The sequence below is a fragment of the Topomyia yanbarensis genome, chromosome 2 (genome assembly GCF_030247195.1).
Source record: "Topomyia yanbarensis strain Yona2022 chromosome 2, ASM3024719v1, whole genome shotgun sequence".
NCBI lineage: Eukaryota > Metazoa > Arthropoda > Insecta > Diptera > Culicidae > Topomyia > Topomyia yanbarensis.
Window position 1 is genome coordinate 136266469 of NC_080671.1, and position 20754 is coordinate 136287222.

At 41.2% G+C, this 20754-nt stretch overlaps 1 protein-coding gene across 1 annotated transcript in view; it reads left to right on the forward strand.

The window, feature by feature from the left end:
* Positions 1–20754, forward strand: part of LOC131681451 (uncharacterized) — a 248419-nt gene that overhangs the window by 125613 nt on the left and 102052 nt on the right. The window contains exon 2 of the mRNA XM_058962244.1: positions 12571–13032. Within this exon, the coding sequence (XP_058818227.1) occupies positions 12786–13032 (247 nt within the window). The 5' untranslated portion in view covers positions 12571–12785. The remainder of the gene's footprint in view (positions 1–12570; positions 13033–20754) is intronic.

The following is a 20754-nucleotide window of genomic DNA, read 5'->3' on the forward strand; positions in this document are numbered from 1 at the left end:
TGCAATTACGTCATTGATAAACTTTATATTTTTTTGGTGTGTATGTATTAATTACGGCGTCGTTTATGTTTTCGTGTATATGTTCTGCGAAAACGCTTTGACTTTCGTCCTCAGTGCAGTACATTTAATCAATGTAAAAAATGTCAAGTTAGTTTTATCTTACGTAAAAATCGATGCTGAACGCGAGTTTTGTGTTGGATTTTATACATTTTTGTTTAAAAAAAACGGACATCAATATAAAACATACGTTTGTGGGGCACAATACGTCAGCCGTTTAAGGTCACTATAGTTCACTACTATAATATAAATTTGTACTAAAAAGGAAAATGGTGCGAGAAGGAAAAGGAATCAGAAAAATTGTCCGAAGCGCAAACGTGGTTGTCCCACAGGTAAGAAACCACGTGATCCAGAATGCACGACTTCCATTCTACACTCTGGAGACGACGAGGACACCGAAGAAGTCTTTCGCAAGTACAAAAAAGGCGCAGTTACTGAGACGTTTTTCAATATTTCCTTCCGAAGTTTCATAACTTTTCACATCTTTTGCCACTTCCTCATTTTCTTGCCTGAATAACGTCAATGGATTCCATTTATTATTTGTGTAATTATTTTTAAATAATCTGGCAGTATTCGTACTCTTAAAATAGAAGTTGGACCCCTTACCATCACCATCGCACGAACTCGCCAAAGAAAACTGATCTACTTGACCCCATTCTACTCTGCTAAATATCAAACAAAATTTTCTAGTAACAAGGTTTGTTTAAGGCACAATGTGTTCTGTATGTATGTAATGTTCGAAACCGAAGATGGTTCGCGATTTGAAAGATCTTCGGACTAGTCTTGGCGGGATTACTCTATAGAAGTTTGCAAATTTAGGAAAAATCCTCTTGAATTGTTTCGAGATTTATTTAAAACTCGGTGACAGTTTAGCAAACATACTTTTATTTGTTTTTATGAAATCAATTAATGTTCAGATAAAACTACACAAATTTTGAGAACATTTGAGCTAGAGCTTGAGCTTGTGCGACCACCCCTGGCTGCTACTCCGTAATCGATCTAGACTAGCTGAAGTTGCACAAAGAAGAAGTAGATAATTATGCTTGAGGTAGCGAAACATCTTTCAATGTGCAACTTCTGGTAATTCTAAAGTGTTTATTGATCAATACCGGCGCCGGACCGGCCCGAACGTAGATCGCGAAAGGAAAGGGAAGGAATGGTTAGTCCGACAATTGCTTTTTCTAGAGGCCGTATATACTACTGCGCACTCCACAAGTATCACGGGAGAAGGATATTTGTTAGTGAGTATAGAAGTTGGATTCTACTTCTTCTTTACCGACGCCAGAGAGGTGACTCCACTTTCTGGATTAGATATCGATGCATCAACTCATGGACCGGAGAACCATCGGCTTTACTTCCCTTCCGAAGGAAGACGTAACCACAGATTTAATCATCTCAAAAAAATCTCAACGACCTCGGCTGTAATTGAATCCAGGCCAACTGGGATGAGTGGTGGTCACGCTTACCACTCAACCACCGACGCCGTCACAAATTTTTAGAACATTCGATTAATATTTTCTGGTTTGCCTTCGAACTGCGATGCTGGGATCAAATCTCCCCAGGGATCAAGTTTTCTCAGTCTCCTATAGGAATTATAGCATGTGTGTCCGGAAAAATTACCTCTATGTATTGTTCCATAATATGCACGGAATTTTCGAACTCGGAAGAAGTATAAGTACTCCCAGGACAATACCAGTTCTTTCATAGATGGAAACAGACTAAAACCAGATTTCCATGGCCCAAAAATGAAATTTTTGCAGTAATTTAAGATAAATTAAGCAGAATGGTAATTAATCGATTTTTTGCAGAATAAAACGATTTTCGTATCCGCCTTTTAAAACTAAAAATTGCTGTTTAAATATTGCTGTACCATTCTGATAGCGATATTTTTTTGTTGGAATAAACAATGTCTAAACAAATTCCTCTCAAAAGCCGTAGCAAACCAACGTGGGTTGAGCATTAACGTTGCTCATTAGTTGCTTAGACTGAAGCGTGTGTAGGAAGGGTGCACTATAAGAAGAAAGATCGAGGATGACCTTGAATTGGCCCAACATTAAAAATTTCTCAACCATGTGATTAACAATCCACTACCATTGAAACTGACCGATTTATTGGAATACCGCACGCAACATTTATTGCCATTAGAAGAGACCGGCTGTGGATGTGACAATAGACCGCAAAACTCTGCATCATTGAATCTAAATTAATCCACTAAACCATTCGTGAGGTTTGGAATGGATGTTTGACTCAAGATATAAAAACTATAGAATCAGCAAAGGTAATTGTGAACTTAAATAATTCATAATACTATGTACGCGATGCAAGCACGTAACATTTTCCCTAGACATCTGACAACCGAAAAAGTTCCACATTTGGAAAATCCTCTTCGATGGAGCAATGGTACCTGCAGATGTTAAATCATAATTGCCAGGGCAGGAACGTGATTTTCACCGACCGGTCATTACTGAAAACTGCGGTACTGTCGAAAAGCACGTTTCACATTAGGGATACACGTGGCACACAATCCATTTGCTTCTGCCAACACGTGATAAGCTCCTGGAATGGCACTTGAAAAATAAAAGCTAGCAAGTACATTCAGGGAAAACAGGAAAAAAAGCCCCAATAAAGTTTTTGACTCACGTCTACGCAGCGTAGGACCGATGAACCCAATTGAGTAACTAGGTTTCTTTGTTTAGTCTGGCTGCACCGTGGCCGAGGGCGGTGATGCTAAAAGTCAGAGAGTGCACGGAAAGAAGGTTCGCCAGCATTTCAACTGAAACAATGAATTAATATTTTTTTCAAATGACCCTTCACCGCGTACTAGTTAATGAAAGCGTTATCAAACAACACACGTCAAAATACGGAGAAGTGGATACCATTAAAGAAGATACTTCATTCGTTTTCGAGCGGTCGGTCAAAACACAAGTGTTTTGTTGCCAGTCCGTGCAGTGTATAGCGATAAAGAATAGTGCTAATCCGTGTTCAAGGTTATCTTGCGCACTCTCCGCGTCGTCGAGGTTTCAGTACTTTTTCCCTTCTTTTGTGTTTCTGAGTACCGTTAGCCAGTCAGTGACCAGTGAAGCAGTGTTCTTCTAGTAAGCCGTTTGGATACCGTTACATACACAAGTTGAGTATTATTTTACGTTTCCCGTTCTTGGTTCTCCTACAAACGTGCACTGGGCAATTGTCCCGTGAAAAATGACTTCCCTTGACGGTGGTTCACCTCAAGGTGAGATGGACGTCCAAACAAAATTGTCTCCCCGGCACAAAGTATATCCAAGTTCGGCCACCGGGCCCTTCGTGATCTTCTTCCGGACTAAAGACAAAAAGTGTTTGAATCTGCTGCAGATTTCTCGAGTTCTGACGGATCGGTATTCGGCTGTGACAGAAATATCGGAAATTCGCCCTGATAAGCTTCGGGTGCTGAGTTTAACTCAGGCAAACGATATGGCTGGCTATAGGCCCTTTACGAAGCAGTACAGGGTGTATATACCAGCTAGCAGGGTTGAAGTCTGTGGGGTCGTTTCCGATTCGAGTCCAAATAGCGAGGACCTGCTGAAATATGGGACTGGTTATTTCAAAGACCCCATGCTTAAGCCATTGAAGACAATGGAGTGCAAACGTTTGCATTCAGCAGCAGTCACCACTGACGGGAAGAAACATACGTCAACTCAGACTCTTATCGGGTGACCTTCGCCGGTTCTGCTCTACCCAACTACCTCCTCTTTGACAAGGTTCGTCTATCTGTTCGCCTTTTTGTGCCGCGGGTAATGAACTTGCAAACAATTGGGACATACAGCTTTTCATTTTAGCAATAAGGCCCGTTGTGCGAAATGCGGTGGGAATCATGAGGATGATTCCTGTGGAAGGGATGTCGACAAGTGTATCTACTGTGGGGGAAACCTACATGATCTCCCGGCAAATCCCGCGAAAAAACAGCGCGAGGAGAATCTAAAGCGTTCCCTTCAGAGACGCTGTAAGCGGTCTTTTGCAGAAGTGCTTAAGAAACTATCGAACACGAAAACGCCACCGGCCTCTACAAACATCTATACCAACTTGTCCACTGACGAAGGCAACTGTGATGAATCCCGGAAGGGAACATCTTCTGCTGTGCCTACAAGCAATAGAAAAAGAAAGAACATTTCCTCTCCCAAGCTTCGTCGTAAAGGCCACAAGGTGTCTCTTCATGCCCCCTAAAATAATAGCTCAAGGAAGTACTCGTGCAAAACCGAAGCAAGTCGCTCCCGGTCCCAATCTCAGAAAAGAAGTTCTCAGCACTTCCAGGAACATTAAAAACCCTAAGTGTTCCCATATCTCAACCAGAGAAAGAAAGCAGCGCTGGCTTAATAAATTTCTCTGACATTGTGTACCGTATTTTTACAGCACTAAATATTCTGACCCTCTTAAAAGCATCTTAATAATTTTTCTCCCCGCAGTAAAAACATTTTTGATGCAGTTCACTGTGAAATGGACCTTCCATTCAGCGATTGTATCCTTTGATGGCTAATTCATCGAACGAGGTCACGGATTCGACCACTGTTCTACAGTGAAATTGCAGAAGCATTATCCCGAAAATCGATTCCTTTAAAATCTTACTAAATAACTTGAAATGCGAAGCATTTGCACTATGCGATACATGGCTTACTTCAGAAATAGACCTACACTTCTACGATTTTAACATTATTCGCTTGGATCGAGAAAACTCTTATGGAGGAGTACTTTTGGGGATCAAAAAGTGCTATTCTTTCAATCCAATCGACCTCCCCTCGACACCAGGCATTGAAGTTGTCGCTTGCCAAACCAGAATTAAAGGCAAAGATCTTTGCATTGCTTCCACCTTTATCCACCCGAGCCTCAGTTAGCCACCGACGGCTTTGCGATATTGTGGAATTCTTCCCCACACCGAGGCTAGTTTTACGTGATTTAAGCTCCCACAGTACGGCCTGGGGTTGCCTTCATGACGATACTGGGTCTACCTCAATCCATGAGCTTTGCGGCAATTTCAATAAGACTATTTTGAACACGGGTGAAATGACACGGCTTCCGGCCCCTCCAACGAGTCCGAGCGCCTTAGACCTATCCCTCTGCTCGACATCGCAGCGGCTAGATTGCATTTGGAAGGTAGTCTCTGATCCCCACGGCAGCGACCATCTGCCAATCGTAATTAATATTGCTAACGGCTCAGGGCCAGACAGAATCAAATTTATTTCGTGAACCTGTTGACATTTTTCTTCAACGAGAAAAGTCAACAAGTTCACGAAATAAATATGTTGCGGTTACCATAAAATCATGTAGAATCAAATTTAACTTGTTAAACAATCTACCAGACTCTGCCAAGAGATGCTTGTTGTATTTATTTAATAAGTTTGTTGAGGGAAACATTGTCCCTCATAACTAGAGGCAAGTGAAGGTCATCGCCATCCAAAAAACAGGAAAACCAGCCTCCGACAACAACTCGTATCGACCGATGGAATGCTGTCCTGTATCCGAAAGTTGTTCGAGAAAATAATCTTATTTCGCCTCGACAATTGGGGTGAAGCAAATGGCTTACTGTCAGATATAAAATTTGGTTTCCGCAAAAGGCAAAAGGACGAACGATTGTCTTGCGTTACTCTCAACAGAAATTCAAATGGCTTATGCTAGCAAAGAGCATACATGTTGCTGACCAAGGAATCCTCTGCATCTATCTCCTTATGTATCGCAGGAAGGGGAAATTCATTAGTAAGTGTGCCATTAGCATTATCATGCTATAATAGTTCTGGGCAGCTGGCTGCCGAGTATTACCGAGATTTATTATTTGTAGTATTATGTTACTATGTTTTAATTGCCGCAAGGTTCTACTGTATCGATTTGGTTGGCTATTTTCGGCAAATTTGAGACTAAGAGAAACGAAAGCAATGAAATTGAAAGACGGATAGGTATTCTAGAGCGAATCAGTTATAAACTTAGAACGGAAAACTAGAACTAGGCAGGCTCATATGGGCATGATCGAAAGGAAATGTGAAGAATTTTTTGCCTTCTGCAGAGTAGGAGTAGGGCGTTCCACCCAAGTCTACCGCATGGTCTATGGTAGAACATAACTCATCATCATGTTTTACCGGCGTCGGCGGTAAAACATGATGATGAGTTATGTTCTACCATAGACCATGCGGAAGACTTGGGTGGAACGCCCAACTCCTACTCTGCAGAAGGCAAAAAATTCTTCACATTTCCTTTCGATCATGCCCATATGAGCCTGCCTAGTTCTAGTTTTCCGTTCTAAGTTTATAACTGATTCGCTCTAGAATACCTATCCGTCTTTCAATTTCATTGCTTTCGTTTCTCTTAGTCTCAAATTTGCCGAAAATAGCCAACCAAATCGATTTGTAGTATTAATACGATTTGTGAAACAAACACCTTGAACTCCGGGTAGCCGTCTACACACTTAATTTTTTCTACCGAATGTCAGCTTTTTTCACATCGTTTGCCGAAACCTAAGATCTCAGTAAACTTTTTTTTACTGAGATCTCAATAAAAGTGAGACTCGGAAAATATTTCACTGAAAATCAACAAACAAATCACACTATACTGAGGTATCAGTTTCTAAATTTACTGACTACACAGCTGTTGGGAAATTACCGAACCGAATTGAGTGTGTATAACGACTTGCTAATGCGTCTATGTTCCCATTTGAATAAAATACCAAATCTTATTTGTCTGCAATTTACTTTTTCTGTAGCAGGTACCATTCTTATGTATAGTTGTGATTGCTAACGTATTATGACTTTTACTAATAGTATAAATATTAAGAAATCAATAATGGAAAACTGTTATTTCCATAGCACACAAACGAAATGATACTAAACAATCATTACGGGAGCGCTTTATGTATTGTTATGCTAACTACTGGTTGTGCTAAGGGACCGTTCATATACCACGTGGACGAAAAATCTTCATTTTTGATCCCCTCCTTCCCCTCCGTGGACAAGCGTGGACTATTCCTATACCACTACCCCACGTGGACTTTCCAAAATTTTGTTTGGGTAATTTTATAAATAAAAATGGGTCTTCAATTCTAAAAGAAAATTTCCCAATATGTTAAACTTACTTGATGAAACTTTTGTTTAAACTTTAACCAGAGAACACCAAACCAAAAGTTCGTATAAGGGAGCTTCATAAGCTTCTCGTTTTAGGTAACTCTGCGATAAGTTTCGTGTTCTAATTACGGCTTAAGCAGCATTCAAGTTCCATTAAACCTTAAGCAGCTTGAAGGTTCGCTAAGCACTTTGTATGAGCTTTGAAGTGTGCTTTTTAGGTATTTTCCGAACTTTTAGTTGCATGGGTATTATAGAATCTCTTTGAGAAATTTCCATGGAAATGTCTCATTTAAGTTTTAAAGATTCATCATATTAACTCAAAGTTGATATAGATAGATTGAAAAATTCTTGAGTTGGCAGGTTATATGAAGGCCTGCTCATTCACACACTATGCTATAATAAGCGCTTTGGCTATTACAAAATCTTGAAAAATTTGAATGTAATCAGACGCTTACACAAATGACGATACAAATTTGTTTCACTTTCCTATATACGACAAAAATTTAATGCAAAGTACACGTGGACATTTCCCATACCCCTACCCCCATACCCGTGGACAAGCGTGGACTTTCTCGTTACCCCTATCCACCCCTTAAATTGTCCACGTGGTATATGGATGGCCCCTAAGTAAGTGACAGTTAACTACTAAACACTCTAAATTGCATCGCGTAAAAAATTACCTAGTGAACCGATCCTTTCACTGAAAATATAAATTCGTAAATATAATGAAATTGATCGTACAATGCACGAGTTCATTCGTTGTTTTCTACAACGAAATATTTTTGTGCATTGTAAATAGTAGGTTTCGTTCATTTCTTGAACTGAAGAAATGCCCGCTTGGTGAACAAAAGATTTCGAAAATTTTACATATTTAGTGTACATTGCACGAATGTTATCATTGATAACGATTTTTTTCGTGAATGAAACGATATGTATCTTTTGTGTCAATAAATGTATATTATGAACGATTTCGTTGGTCGCACGAATTAATTTTTGTTATTCTTAGAAAAGCTTTTGTATTTATTAGCACACTATTTTTTTATTCGACCTTTTTGGATCGATGTGTTTGACAACACCGATTTTTTTTAATTAAAGGAGGCAAAATCGATTTTATTTCAACCTTCTCACCACTATTGAGGACTAGAAAGATTGTGCTATTGTAACCCGTCAGGGTAACAATTTAGCACTGGGTGGAAATATACCTATTTGTGCGTACTCTCTCCGTAGAGTGTATTGTTTACGTTACTTATGCTCACCACTGTTCCATATGATCGTTCGCTTTTTACGTTAAATTCTGTTTATATTTTTGTTTGTGAACGATTTTGTTAAATCAGATAGGTGTAGCAATTTTTCTAAACATTTGAGTATACATAACATAGGGTTTAGTTAGGTAACCGCTCTCCTCTCTCTGCAAAAGTGATTGCTGACTATGCTGTACCTTAGCATTGACAGCTATGCGGCGGTGCATTGTTTTGGTCGAGTGAAAAAGGCGGCCATCGTAAAAAGAAGAAAGCGACGGACCACAGCCACGAACAGACGTTCGAAAGCTATTTCTTCTTTTCGGGACAGTTTCCCGCCACCGTAACAAAAGTTCAGTGCGCGCGTGTGACGGCAAGTGAAATTCGTCAGTGGATCGGTGTGTGGTCCGGGCATACAAAAAGTCCTGGTGTAGGGTCGCCGAGACGGGAAGCTAACCGCCAAGGAGCCACTCGTTTCTCCGGCTAAATAAAAAGGACCCAAGTGACACCAGTGCCGTTCTCACTATGGAAGATCAGTCGAACGAGCCTAAGTTAATCGCAAAGGAAAACGAAGCAGGGCAGACAAAGGTTCCCCCTGAGGTAGGTCACTGCGGTGTCTACCTGGGCCATTCACGGGGAGTGAGTGGACCCGGCGATTAATCGCCCCGTCGCTAGGGAGGTTCCAACAAAAGAGCCTTGCTCATCTCCCTGGCTAATTGTAAAGGACCGCTGCGATACAGCCAACGGTACCAGCAGGAGAACACGGCCGTCGGAATCCCGGCCGGTCGGATAAACCTTCACCTTTCGCCATCATCAATAGCAGTAGTTTACAGTAGGGTAAGGTGGGGCAAATCCGACCGTTGGGTAAACCCGACCCCCCTCTGTTATCGCGATTCGGAAGCACTAAGCGAACTAATATCACTGTTGTCGTGTAGAGCATCGAAAATAATCATAATGGTGTCACGGCAGCATTTTATTAGTCTACATTGAGATGCTCAAACGACAATAAGTGTGTTTTTACAACTTTTGATTTGATTTTTGTGCATCATTGGCTACAGGATATTTTTGAATGTTAAAGTGATTGCATAAAAAAAATGTAAGTGGATTTAGATTCTTTGATTAAAGTCCTACAAAGTGCATGGATGAATTTACTCCAACTTTTTTCATATTTTTTTTTATTGGCATCGTAATGAAAAATGACGCGGTGGGGCAAATCCGACCTCTAAATGGTGGGGTAAATCCGACCGCTTTTTTGCTAAGAAAATGTTTTTTTATCAAATTGAAATATATTTTTATTGTTATTATTTATTATTTTTTTGCACAATGGTTCATAATTTTAAACGAAAGACACAAAAACGTGATGAATGTAGTATTCGTCGAACAATTGTTCCGATGCAAGTGCAATATCTCTACGTGCTACTGCTCGTGATCTTGACATTCCAAGATTGACATTGACTTCCATTTTCTTCATGTTACAATTCAATAACATAACATTTATTGATTTATCATCGAAAAACTATAAAATTTGGGTAATATCTGTACTAAATCAACCAAAAACATAGGCGGTCGGGTTTACCCCATCATTTTTGAAAACAGCAAAAATAAATGTTTTCGTAAAACGCTTGTATCTCAAAACTTTCTTAAGATACGAATATTGAGCTATTTATAGAAAGTTGCCCAGAAGTCTAAGCTTTAATTTGGCATGTAAAACTACTTGATCCGATGTAAAATGAGCATATTACAGCCAAAACCATTTACTAGGTCGGATTTGCCCCACCTTACCCTATAGAGGAGGAGAATAAAAGTCGGTAAATTTAGTAATTTATTTTGTTTTGTTTACCTTTTTTTATTGTTACTAAAATCCGAAATTCTGTAGAGGCGCCTAGGCCGCCCTGAAAAGAAAGGTCCGCCAGGCAAATGAGAACCCGAGTAGTGGGCAAACCCCTACTTACACTATGAACAAATAGCATAGCAAAACCAACGAACAATTCACGATGACTCAACTAAACCCGATCGAATCCGTACTGGTCTGGATGCTGGATCTACCGGACGCGAAAGAGGTTCTGGAAACCGACGGTTTCTGACTGTTTGAGTGACGTAATGATCAACAATTATCTGACGAATACCAACAATGACACCATATTTTTTTTTGTTTCGGTTATAGAGGTTTTAACCTTAAGATCATTCGCCTCTTCGGGTTAGAAAAATCTCTTACGAAAAATTTCTAACCCTATGTGCGGGTTCGGGACTCGAACCCAGGTGCGCTGCGTACAAGACAATCGATTTACCAACTACGCTACGCGCACCCTCTGACACCAGATTCTACCTCTATTGAAGCTCTTTTGACGTTGACGGTTTGATGAATGGTGCTCGTAAATATTATAAAAACATTCGTATATTTCAGCGAACAATTCGTTTGCCTAATGAAGCCGATTCGTAATAAACCAAAGAAAGTCGTTTAGCTTTTTTTAAAAAAAACTCGTAACGAAACAAACGATACACTTGCCGTACGTGAGTTCGTTGTACTTTAAAATTTGCGTTCTCTTCATAACATATACCATTTCATGTCAATTCTGAGGGCCCTAAATTAGATTGCACATTAGTAAACAAAAAATATTAACTTTATTGCCCGATTTGATATCATATATTACACTGAGTCATTCTACTGATGAATATGTCATTTAACTCCCATTATTACAAGATAGATTTCTGGAGGTGATGGTAATTTAGTTCTCGTCAAGTTTTAGCTCGAGATTAGATATTTACATTATAGAAAGTTTTACATATTACCGAAAATACCGGTACTTATTATATTTACTACCGATATTTCGGTACCAAAAATTGGTCGGTATTCCCGGATTTTCGGTACCGCAACCATACTCACCGGTTTCAATTGTTGGGTCCAATACAATCCGACCTCGATGCGGCATTCTCCCCTGTCTTGTCGCCACATGTGTTCAGTTACTTGATTCATTGTTGAGTTAAGCAACAATTTACTCGAGCTCTGCGTTGAGCTTGACCCACTTCCGAAAAACCACGAAACATGTTCTTAAATAATATATTTCTTTTCGTCCTACTCCTGGACGTCTAAGATCGGTTTCGTTGATTTTCACCCCATTCGATGACCCAAAAATAAGTGATTTTTAACCATTGGAAACCACTGCAACAATCAAAACCAAATCCAATTTTACAACTTTTCTAATTTTTCAGTTGTTTCGTTCTTTTAGTCACCGAACGGCTTTCCGTGTACAACATATACGCCATGACGCTTGCCCTAATAGCTCGAGGGGCCAGGCAAACATCTGTGCTTCCTAGCTTCATTTGTTTGCTCGAACTTTGTATTCCAAATAAAAAAGTAAAAATGAGATGGATTAGAACAAACCAAGTTGGCAATTTGATGGACGAGTAAGCGGAGGAAGCGAAACCCACTCGAACATATTCGTGATGAACCTACGCTTTTTCTACCCCGACCTAGCTGGAGACTCGATTCTTGAACTTATCAACAACCGGTCACAAAAAATGTCAAAGATTTTAGCGACCGTCATTGTTACTGGCTCTCATCATCCTTTTGTGGACACATCTCCCGGCCAGCGGTGATTTGAGAACGGAAGAAATGCTTCCCGGGCGTACCTTCCCGCCCTTTACACCCACCACCGGAAGGCGCACAAATATTTTAACGTGCAAAATGGACCACATTTTCATTTCTGATTCCTGATGGCCAACAAAACGCAGCAAAAGTTCAAAGCAAAGTAACAGATTACAAACTTTTCCACGTTGCTATGCTTTGATGTGGTTTTGACGGTTGGTTGGGACGAAAAGAAGCAAAAACTTTTCCCTTCCAGCCGAAAGGTGTTTGATCTTGTCATTTCGTGTGGACTTGTTTGAAGAATTTCGGTTTTTCGATGGTTTCTTCATGCACGTGTAAAGTTAGAGAATTTCGGAGACGATGTCAAAAAATGTTTTTTTCTTTTAAGCAATTTTTTACGAAATAGATTATGCTTAGGCTAAAAATTCGTCTGTTGTAGGTAAGACTCAAATCTGTTTGATTTACACAAAATTGAATTGAAAATTGAATAAATCGGCTTTACAAGACTTTTGCGAATAAGAACAAGGTGTGGACCAGGTACAATAGACCTACAGTTGAGTCATCAGTATTAGATCTATGCTATATTTTTTCTTTTCTCTTCTCTCTATTCCAGGCGAATTCAGACACTGAATATTTATAATATTAAATCCGACGACGAAATCACTTCATGTCATGTCAACCGATCACTGTTGCAGCACAGTTCACAAAACGAGTCCAAGCCCCAAAAGCCAGGCTACCCGAAACCGATGAGTATATCGCTACCGACTGCCACGACGGAAGCATGCATTCGGACAGCGAGCATCACAAAAATGTCCCATTTCGCCAACAATGACCATTAATCGCGCCGGTAATGATGTTCTGCGACATCTTGCTTTGCGTCTACTAGTAGCTCCATCCATTAGCTGGGAATTCAGGCCGAAGTGTTTTCTCGGGTGCTGCAGCCGAAAGGGGATCGTCAGTTCTAGTAACAGTATCAGCAGCAGGTTCCGGTGGTTTCAGGTGTTGTGCGTCCTGCTGACGGTGATCATTCCTCGCAACGGCCAGAGCTACGCCAAAAATGAGAAGGAAAATTTCGGTAAGTTTAATCAGAGCAAGACACTACTGAGCCAATTTTTTTCTTACTTTTGTAAAGAGGGACAAGTCCTTTGGCATGTTGGTAGACTAGAGCGACTGACAGTAACTCTTCCTAAGCTCGACTCCAACCAGCAGAAGACAAAATATTAATCCGTTAAATTTTGGACATATTAATGACCCTGCTACTTCAAGTTTTCCGATTCAAGTATTTAAAATTCTTGTTCTCATTTGAGCACTATAGCTTTAAATTTTCTTAAGTTTTCGTACTTACTAATCTCTAGTTAATTCAATGTAGTTAAAGGGAGAAACTAAGAAAGAGACTAGTTTATAAAAACATCAGTCCCTTCTCATATCGTAGTACAATTTATTTTATTGCATTTTGTGGATTGGAAGCTTTTCTGAAATTTACAGGATATTGACCCGATTATTCGAACAATTTCTGAAACTATGCACACTACTTTACACATAAAAAAATCCGTGGTCCCGTCTTCCTTCGGAGGAAGTAAAGCCGTTGGTCCGCGGCCCATGTGTTGATGGGTCAATATTTAGTCTATATCGTGGAGTCACCTCTCTCTCGTCGGTATTTGGCCTCGTAGCGGAAGTAGGCCGACAGAAAATAACTAGATCAAGAAGGCACCCATAACCTCTAATTGATGTCAGCTCTTGCGCTGGTCCTTCGCCAGCATAGTCCAGGTTTTGTAACATAAGAGAACAAACGGTCTAATGAGCGTTTTGTAGATGGTTAACTACGTATTGTACTTTCACTATATTTTTTTCGGGGTAATCGGTAGGGTGCCGTGGTCGGTCCGGCGATTCCGAGTGGAGCGTGGCATCCGGTTCGCTGGAGCCCCGACGATTCATATTCGATGCTCTGTCGCAGTCTACTCGACTAGTTCCCGCCGGTGGATCTAGCCTACTGCGGCGAAAAGTTTCTCGGCGGTGATTGCTCTCCCGAAACCGTTGCTCGCTTTTTATCACGCCATCCCCGCTCTAAGGCGGTCATGATCTGCGTCACCATTCTTTTGTCCGCATTCCACGTGTTTACGTCGCTTCTCATTCTGTAGACGACATTATCCGGGTTGATGTCCAGTCCTTCCGTTTCAACCCACTCCCTGCGCGTCTCTTCGAATCTTGGAAATTCGAAGACCACATGCTGCGGTGTCTTCTCGACGTTTCACACTCCAAGTACAATAATGACGTTGCGTGCCCAAACCAATGAAGAAACTTCCTGAAGCAGCCGTGCCCCGACAGGACCTGTGTCAGGTGGAAGTTCACCTCTCCTTTCTATTGACCCACGTCGACTGGTTTGGAATGAGCCAGTAGGTCTACCTTCCGTCCTCAGTATGGTCCAATTGCTGCTGCCACTTCGCCATTGTATCGATTCTCACCATCTTTCTCACGATTGTGGTGTTTCTCTGATTATAGCTCTCCAGAAATGGCGATCATCCCAGCGATAACGCATACTGCCTCTCACGATATTGTTTTGTACGTACTCGCAACTCGTACGGCCATCAGCCGGAACGTTCTGTTCAACTTTTCGCAGTTCTGTATGGTTTTCAGCGCCGCACCCCAGGTGAGAACTTCATATCGCAGCATCAATGACGAAACACTAGATAACAGACGTCTCGCGCCACCGATGTTTGGCATGATCCTCGCTAATGCGTTCGTTGCCTTCACCGACTTTTCGCAGGCGTAGTCGAAGTGGTTGTTGAAGCTCAACCGGTTGAAGCTCAACCGGTTATCACTCCCGATTGCTTCAGTGCACGCTTCGATGCAATCACGTTCTCTCCGATGTCGATCTGCATCCGCTAAACTGCTATGCAGTTGCTGGCCAACAATACCACCGTCTTGTGGTGAGCTATCTGCAGCTTGAGCTTGCTTCAAGTGTCTCACCCATCACCGTTAGTGACACGTCGTCCACGGGATCCACGATTTTCACTTTCCTGAACAAGCGCAATGTCAAGACACCATCGTACATCCCGTTCCAAAGAGTTGGACTGAGACTGGAACGCTGTCACTTGCATTGGCTTCTGCCCTTTCATCGTCTCGTGCAGCCAGCACTTTCTCTTGATTTAACTCTTCTGGATCTAGCATAGATTGTCGGGGACCCTCATTCTGTGCAGCGCTGCGACGATGGCCCCCCAGCTGACGCTGTTAAACAGATTCTCCACACTTATCGTTACCACAGCGCAGTATCGATCTTCTCTTCGTTTATATGCTTCCTTCGGACTCTCGAGCACTGTTCGATTTGCATCTAATTTCGATGCGCCTTAGCGGAATCCGAACTGCATCTTGAAGAATCCGCGCTCGCCCTCCGTGCATTTCGTCAGCTGGTTAAGAATGATTCTTTCCAGGAGTGTATCCAGCAAACATCTACGAGATCGGTTCACCGGCGGCTCCCTTGCCTTTGGCAGCAGCACCAGCTTCTGTAACTTTCTGTGCAAGAAGCAAGGGAGAACATCGGGAGATCCCGGACACCAAGCCAGCTTCGACAGGGACGTGAAAAACAAGAGAGAATTAAATGACCCACCTGACGCTGTTTGCCAACAGACCACGCGAAAAAAGGTCTCCGCTCACAATAAAAAGTTGCGCGCACGAGATCCAATTAAGTAATTCTTGTTTGTATTTTTATTTTTACATGTATTGTAAACGTATAAAAGATCCACGGCTCCGTTAAGCTACCGCTATGAGCCGTGTCAAATAAACGAATTATAAAAAAAAATTCCTGCTAGTGAAAATAAGAAAGATAATATCATTGTCTACAACTTTGTCTGAGACTGCAAAACAAACCAACTTCCTTAGGAGGAGTTATGAAACGTTCAATGAAGTGATATCTGAGTTAGTTTTGCACGTGGCCTATCAGCGGTGAACTACTAGTCGATTCCGATGAGTTTAATTTTATTGCGAAATTTTAATTGAGTTTGGCTGAATAGTATTTTTGGAATTTTAGTACATGATATGAGTCATCTTTTAACTAGAAGTTTTAGTATTACATTCCACCACATAGAGGGCGCCAGTACAAACTTTTCAACGGAGAGAGATGGACATTAAGTGTCTTCTACAAAGTTAGAGAACAAGCCGTTTCCAGTAATTCTTGTGAACAGGACCATAGTCTATCTATCTTCTTTTAATAGTTCGTCGCTGTTGTGCTATCTTATGACAAACGCCATTTTGGGGTAAAGTAAGTTAGATATGCCACATTACTTGTTTGAAAAATCTCTACAAAGTGGCGTTTTCAGAATTTTGAAATTCTACTTGGTTACTTAGATATAGCGTGAAACATGATGAGAAATTTTGAGTTCTTTGCTTCAAACCACCGTATCTAGGGATTTGCACAAGTTATATTGAAGGTTTAGATGTTTTTATGTGTAAAAATGTCTGAGAAACACAATGGCATTTTCAAAGGAAAATTACACCAGTTGTTAGAAAAACACAGTTTTAGTTTTAAACTGGCAATAAAGGATATTTGGCAACACTGTAACCAAAAATAACAATTTTTTCTAGATTCCCTGACTCATTTCCTTCAAAATGCATTTCACCGATTGTTTATAGACTATATGAATGCAAAGATATGAATAAAAGTTAAAAATTGATGATTTTTTTCTATGGAAAATTTTCCATGCACGATTATGACACGTCATACAAATTTTGTCATCAATATACGCCTATGACACGTGTGAGTGCGACTTTTGTTTACATTCATAGTAAAAACTCGCAACATAGTCAACCGATCTTCGTAATATTTGAGAGATTAATGCAGAATAGGTAGAATCATCAATTGTCGTCTTTGGATTGTTTATAGCGTTTATAAGTTTCAAGACATTCAATCTCAAACTTTAAAAATCGTTTTTCTCGAAATGTGCTAAATGGCGCTTGTCATAAGATAGCACAACAGCGACGAGTTAGTGTTGACGGCCTCCATGTAGTGAAATATAGAACTAAAATTATCTAATTGATAGATGACCACTGTTCCATCATCATGTGCTGATAGGCCCCATGCAAAACTGACTCAGACAACTTTTCTTCAAAAGTTCAATAACTTCTTCTAACGAAGGTGGATTGATTTGCAGTCTTCGGTAAAGTTGTAAGTAACTATCTGTCTTCTTTTCACTTGCAACACGTTGGTCCGTTAGTTAAACTTGTCCGGTTTGGTTCAAATTTGGTGCAGAGATTCCTGGTGCGGTTTTTTCTGGGATTCATTTTCCTCGGTAATGTTACATCACATGCCCTTCCGACTGCTCATTGGCGTTCGGAATCGGAGTGAGGATGTCAGCAAGAAGTACTGTGAGTGTGTGTTAATCCGTCTGGATGGCAGTGGTTTTATGAAAAAGTGCATAGGGTCCTACCAACCCACGCAAATAACTCTTGGGATGTAGTAGGTGTTAGCTCTACTGATTTTCCAATGACCCATTTCAGAATGACAGAGGCCTTGCGATGCATTCCTGGGTAATTTTCCCATCGGCAAACCCCGCTCAGTTATTATACGTGTACCACAATTATATTAGTGCTATAATCAAACTTGCGATTCTTTGCCATGAATTCGCGTTCAATGATCCTACATCGATTCGATTCCTTGACGCTAGATAGAATAGAGTGAAAGGTTTTTCTACTATAAACAAAATTATTGTTGGATTTAAAATCCTTTTATATTAAATATAGCTTGAATTCACACAAAGAGGCATTATGGAAAGTTTCTAATTTCTTAGATGCTTGTTTGAAAAGAAAGGTTTCTCGGTTCGAGTATTTCCTTCAAAATCACCTGCTCATAGAAACAGTCAAAATTCCCTCCATTGCCTGCTGCCTAGCACCACGTGCGCCATTATGACAAAATCTCCCCGGAGCCATTAAACCCCAATCAGTTACCATTAAAAATGCCTTTGTCATAAATCGTACAATCCCCGGCAACAAAACAAAAATAAACCGTATCACTTCCTCACTTTTAATCGAAAAACTTTCCTCGACCGTGTCCCCAAACCCCATTCATCAGACAGTACACGACCAGATCATTCCCATTTGCTGGTGCTTCCGCACGTAGCTCTCATAAAATCATCCCCAGAAATGAGATTAATTAATATGTTTCCGCAAAGCTCCTACGGCTCTGGTTATCATTGCCGCAAAAGTGAAGAAGTCAAAGAGACGGCAAGCTTCAGACCGGATCTGACGTCACCGGCACCCGACGGCGGCGGCGACCAAACACATAGTGGTTTAACTCGCAGTACAGTTAGTACAGAAATAGGACAAATTACGTTAACGAACTGGTAATGACCAACTTTTTCCCCGCAGTTTGATTCAATCTAATTTAGGCCACGAGTATCAGAGGAAATTATTATTTCTGTTTAGTGAACTAGTCATTTCTAAACTTCAATCCGACTTCGCCAGACTATGATCAGAATGATAACCCTGGTTAGGAAAACATTTTCTATCACTGTTCCATCTTGGGATGCAAACAAGAATGCTTCGGAAAGAAAATACTCTGGTCGGCGCTGCGAAAAGTTTTGCATACAGTTATAAATTAGATTTTAAATATTAATTGTTTAATTCAGAGTTCACTATTTTATTAATATATATACACATTGGTAAAACCGAACAGGTGGAACTCAGGGGAGTGATGATGAGCGGCCGCTTTCCGAGCGGTTTGGGGAAACGGAATGAATGGATGCCCTCAACTCAGGCTGACACGCGAAACGCTGCCCTATTATTTATACCAGGTAATTTCGGTAAAATACCCCCATGAATACCGTATGAATTTGTGAAAATTTTCCTCGAGCTCAAAAATTATTACGGTTCGCTTTTTGACTCATTCCGAGCGACTGGCACGACCACCTTATCCAGTAGAGGGTGTGTGTGTGTATGAAGCACACCACGTTCTACTCGTTTTGATGTTTTTACGTGGAACCGGGATAACGCCGGGCAAAGTATTTTTTTAGCTTATAGCTGCGGCTTATCAAACGGGGAACAGATATAAAAGGCCCCTTCCAGCCACCTACTGCTAGCAAGATTTATACTGAAGGTCAGACACGAAACGCAAATACCTATATACATTTGTACAGGAAGGGGGAGGTTCCGGTGAGTGGGTTGTTCAACAAGTGAAACAAATCGGATTACAGATATTCGAGTGCTGTGGCCGAGGTCGTGGTAAAAAGCGAGTCAATTTTGCTAGGTTTAGGTCAGCAATTATATCACTTGGGTGTCGGGATGTTTCGGGAACGAGTGAAACATTTAAACGAAATCGACCCTAATTTATCCGTAGAAGAAATATATAAAGCGAAACGAGTTCAGGTAAACCAGTTCCGGTGATTCGTAGTACATGGGAAGTAATTGCTTCGTGAAACTAGTTGAAATATGTAAGAACTCACGAAAAGTTAGTCGCATAAGAAAACAGTAGCTCGAAGTTATACCTCAGCAGTAATAATCCTTGAGTAAATTTATTCGTAGGATAATTAGTTCAGTAATCTGTTCTGGGAATAACAATAACTGTCGACTTGTATAAGGTGCAAACTGGTTCTAATCTTTAACCATTTGAGGAATTGAAGGGTGAGCCATTTCTGGAATAATGGAGGAACGACGTTGTTCAAGAAAAAATATTGTGTTGGAAATAACTGTTTGGTGTGATTACATATATAACAAAACACTTTTTGACACGTCATGTATTAATTATATCACAGACTAACAGACATAACACACAAAAACAATTGATCATCCGCCTTAACGGTCATTTTAAATATGTTTTGAATTAGGACTGTTGTCGCAGATGCAATGATAGAATCAGTCTGCCTTCTCTCACGTCTTTCTCGATTCCATTTCTATACAACTAAGGAATTGAATTTTTGGGGATTCTTGAAATTTGCGACATAGCACGCGTTTTTCAAAATCCTCTTTTTTCTGAAATATACGTTTACTCGAGGTTTCGTTTTAACAGATTTGTCATAAAAATATCTATCGTTTTTGGATTGCACAGTAAATTCGACTCTAATTTGATGTATTTTAATCATATAGAAGACAGAAGACGAAAAAAGGAAAACGGAAGACGGAGGACGGAAGACGGAAGATGGAAGACGGACGATGGAAACTGGAAGTCGGAAGACGGAAGACGGAAGATGGAAGACGGGAGACGGAAGACGGAAGACGGAAGACGGAAGACGGAAGACGGAAGACGGAAGACGGAAGACGGAAGACGGAAGACGGAAGACGGAAGACGGAAGACGGAAGACGGAAGACGGAAGACGGAAGACGGAAGACGGAAGACGGAAGACGGAAGACGGAAGACGGAAGACGGAAGACGGAAGACGGAAGACGGAAGACGGAAGACGGAAGACGGAAGACGGAAGACGGAAGACGGAAGACGGAAGACGGAAGACGGAAGACGGAAGACGGAAGACGGAAGACGGAAGACGGAAGACGGAAGACGGAAGACGGAAGACGGAAGACGGAAGACGGAAGACGGAAGACGGCAGACGGCAGACGGCAGACGGAAGACGGAAGACGGAAGACGGAAGACGGAAGACGGAAGACGGAAGACGGAAGACGGAAGACGGAAGACGGAAGACGGAAGACGGAAGACGGAAGACGGAAGACGGAAGACGGAAGACGGAAGACGGAAGACGGCAGACGGCAGACGGCAGACGGAAGACGGAAGACGGAAGACGGAAGACGGAAGACGGAAGACGGAAGACGGAAGACGGAAGACGGAAGACGGAAGACGGAAGACGGAAGACGGAAGACG